Source organism: Mustela putorius, unplaced genomic scaffold (genome assembly GCF_011764305.1).
Source record: "Mustela putorius furo isolate JIRA1106 unplaced genomic scaffold, ASM1176430v1.1 tig00003899_pilon_pilon_pilon, whole genome shotgun sequence".
NCBI classification, from domain to species: Eukaryota; Metazoa; Chordata; class Mammalia; order Carnivora; family Mustelidae; genus Mustela; species Mustela putorius.
The window spans coordinates 693,695-696,877 of NW_025422048.1; the positions used below are offsets into that span (position 1 = coordinate 693,695).

General features: G+C 65.9%; 1 protein-coding gene across 1 annotated transcript; it reads left to right on the forward strand.

Annotated features, from left to right (window-relative positions):
• The first annotated feature begins 754 nt into the window (after positions 1-754).
• LOC101673016 (paraneoplastic antigen Ma6E-like) lies at positions 755-2,206 on the forward strand. Its single transcript, XM_004782552.2, has 3 exons — positions 755-1,311; positions 1,563-1,691; positions 1,878-2,206. The coding sequence occupies exons 1-3, from the start codon at positions 755-757 to the stop codon at positions 2,014-2,016; spliced, it is 825 nt and encodes a 274-aa protein (XP_004782609.2). The 3' UTR covers positions 2,017-2,206.
• The last annotated feature ends 977 nt before the right edge of the window (positions 2,207-3,183 follow it).

Genomic DNA, 3,183 nt, shown 5'->3' on the forward strand with positions numbered 1-3,183 from the left:
CAGAAGTGGACCGGCACCCAGCAGGCCAGCAGACACAGGGTCACCTCCCAGTTGAGGGCCCCTGGCACCTCCAGCCCCCCGGAGAGCCGCCAGACTTTGCTCCTGGGGGAGGGAGAGCCCGTGAGCGCGGGACCAGCAGAGGGTGAAGTGAGTGGGCGCTGCCCCAGGGGTGGCGTTCCCCGCCCGCCCTGCCGCCCTCGGGTCCAGGTGGGGCCCTCCTGGGCGCCGGCGCACGCGGACTCGGGCCACGTGTGAAGCCCAGAGAGAGGCCCCGGCGAGCAGCGGCTCAGAGGGTCGGGGCCCGCCTCCCAGGACTCCGTGACCGGGGACACGCGGCCAGCGGGTTGGTCACACCTGGGCCAGGCTGGCGCAGGCGCAGGCTGCACGGGGAGGTAGTCACGTGGCAGCGGCCTCCCGAGCAGGCCGTGCGGGAGGCTGGAGCGCGTGCGCTAGGGAGCCCAAGTGACGTCGGGAGCGAAGAGGCGGAGCTTCCTGAACCAGGCCGGGTCTCCTCAGGGTCGGCTGGAGCCCGCAATCTCCGAAATCTCTGCCACCCGCGCGGCGAGGCCGCCTTGGCGGGAAGCCGCGCCGCGCGGGGCTGTGTGCGCAGGCGCCCTGGGCCCCGCCGGCAGCCTGGCGCGCGGAGGGGCGGGGCTTCGGGCAGGCGCCTCAGACGCCAGACGCCGGGCGGTCGGCGGAGAGTGTGGGCGGCTTCGCTGTGGGCTCTGAGGCTGTGGGCTCTGAGGCTGCGGCCATGCAGGCCCCAGACCGCGACGAGGCCGGCGAGGGCAGCGAGGCCGGCGAGGCCGGCGAGGTCCAGGCGGCGGGCGGCGAGGCCGGCGAGGTCGAGGAGGCGGGCGGCGAGGCCGGCGAGGTCGAGGAGGCGGGCGGCGAGGCCGGCGAGGCCGGCGAGGTCGAGGCGGCGGGCGGGTGTGAGGCCGGCGAGGCTGAGGCGGCGGGCGGCGAGGCCGGCGAGGCCGGCGAGGTCGAGGCGGCGGGCGGCGAGGCCGGCGAGGTCGAGGCGGCGGGCGGCGAGGCCGGCGAGGTCGAGGCGGCGGGCGGCGAGGCCGGCGAGGCTGAGGCGGCGGGCGGCGCGGCCGGCCAGGAGCACGCGGCCAGCCCCGGAGCGCCTGGTTGCCTGGAGAGCTCCGGCAGCCGGGAAGGCGACGACGCCAGTGGCGTGGGCGGCCAGGGAGCCGAGGGCGAGGCGGCCGGCGCCCCTCAGGCCGGGCAGGCCCCGCAGGCCCTGGGGCCCGGTGGGGATGCGGCGCCCGCCCCCCCTGTGGCAGCCGCCAGCCGACTGCTGGAGTTGTATCCTTTCCGCGGGGTGGCCGGGGCACGCGGTGGCAGCCTGGGGAGGGGACGGGGCGGTGGGGGCCCCAGGGCCTGCAGGGGGTGCGGGTGGGGAGGCGGGAAGGAGGCCCGAAGGGTCCCGGGAGCGGCCTGGGGGGGCTGCGGGGGCCCGTCGTGGGGTGCAAGCCGGTCTCTGAGGGGCAAGGAGGCCCAGCACTGGGAGATTCAGGAGCGGATGGATGGTGCCTTAACTGTGTGTCCCCCCCCAGCACGCTCACTGTGCCTTTCCGGTCGCCCCTGGAGGCGGACATGGCCCGCAGGTCCCTGGCCCCACATGCCCAGCGCCACGGAGGGGTGGTTCACAAGGAGCTGGCGGTGAACGGCAGCGCCCTGGCCGTGTCAGTCCTAGAAGAGGATGCGGAGCGGGGGAGGGGGGGTTGGGAGGGGGGCGGTGGCGGCAGGTGCCCGGGTGGCCGCTGTGTCTTAGAGTGCCCTCGTCGTGGAGGCCGAGGAGGGGCCTGATGCCCCGCACCTCCGCCCCACTTGTCCCCTGCAACCTCATTTGCCTTTTGCCTCTCTTTTAGTAGATGGACTGCCGAAGACCCTGTGTTCTTCCGAATTTCCATCAACTCCTTCCTCGACCAGCTTTCCCTGGTGATCCGGAACATTCGGGGCTTTGGGACCCCGCCTCCGCGAAGCCTAGGCCCGGGAAAGAGGAGCTGAGGCCCAGCCCTGTGCCCCACCCCCCCAAGTCAAGGCAAGGGGAGTTGGGACTTAGAGTAGCTGCCACTTTGTTAGCGGGGTCTAATTGTTTTCCCACAGGGGTCCTCAGGCCACTTGATTTCTTTCCCGGCTGCGAGAGGAACGGGCGCTTAAATGTTTGTTACTGCTGCAGAAAATAAAACTGAGCCACTCTGCCTGTGTCTGAGTTTCCTTTCAGCTACGGTGCCCCCAGATCGTCTCGCCTTCATTCCCCTGTGGGAAGGAGGTTCTGGGACACAGGTTCCAACAGCACAGGGTTCTTCAAGACCACTTGGGGAAAAGAAAACCGTGTCCCATACTCGGCACTAAATACCATTAACGTTCCGAGGATCTTCTTAGTTGTATTTCCACATATAACAACATGGAATGTTTGCATTTTCAAGATGGCCATTAGCTTTTTTCCTGTGTTTTTTATTTTTTTCCATTTACCATACTCGCTTTTTCACTCTCTAAAAACTCTTCAAAAGGTGTTACTGCGTAGACACGTAAAATGCCTTATAATGTCATGTTGGACAGTTACACCGTTCCCAGTTTTCCCCCTATTACTGGTAGGGATTCAGGGGAATTCTTGGACATAAGTCTTTTTTAAAAATTTTATTTGTTTATTTGAGAGAGAGAGGGAACACAAGCAGGGAGAGTAGAGAACGAGAAGCATGTTGCCCACTGAGCAGGGAGCCCCACGATGGACTCCGTCCCAGGACCCCGGGATCGTGACCCCAGCCGAAGGCTGACGCTTCACCAACTGAGCGCCCCAGGCGCCCCAGGGCGTAAGTCTTGACACGAGTGGTGGTTTCCTCAAGATTCATTCCGAGAGGTAGAATTACTGAGTTTTTCCTTTCCATGTTCTTCAGCTTCTCAACCTACACTATACAACTGCCCTCCAGAAAATGTGCCCTCCCACCGGCATTCTGGTGTCCCCACATCGCCGCTGGGCTGGCTCGCTGCCAGAATAAAAAGCTTGCTTGTTTTGGTGGAGGAAAGTAAACACAGAAACTGGACAACAGCAATTCCGCGGCTTCCTGGGCTTGTCTCAGATGAGCACAGAAGCCTTGCGGCCCCGGCTAAGCATGTGCCAGGTGGGGAGGTGCGGGGGTGTTGGTGGGTTTGCTCTCTCCAAAGAGCCGCATC

Coding starts and splice junctions, on each gene's coding strand:
- LOC101673016 (XM_004782552.2), top strand. CDS start 755: ATGCAGGCCCCAGACCGCGACGAGGCCGGCGAGGGCAGCGAGGCCGGC. Junction 1,312..1,562: donor GCCAGCCGACTGCTGGAGTT/GTATCCTTTCCG, acceptor GTCCCCCCCCAG/CACGCTCACTGTGCCTTTCC. Junction 1,692..1,877: donor AACGGCAGCGCCCTGGCCGT/GTCAGTCCTAGA, acceptor CCTCTCTTTTAG/TAGATGGACTGCCGAAGACC.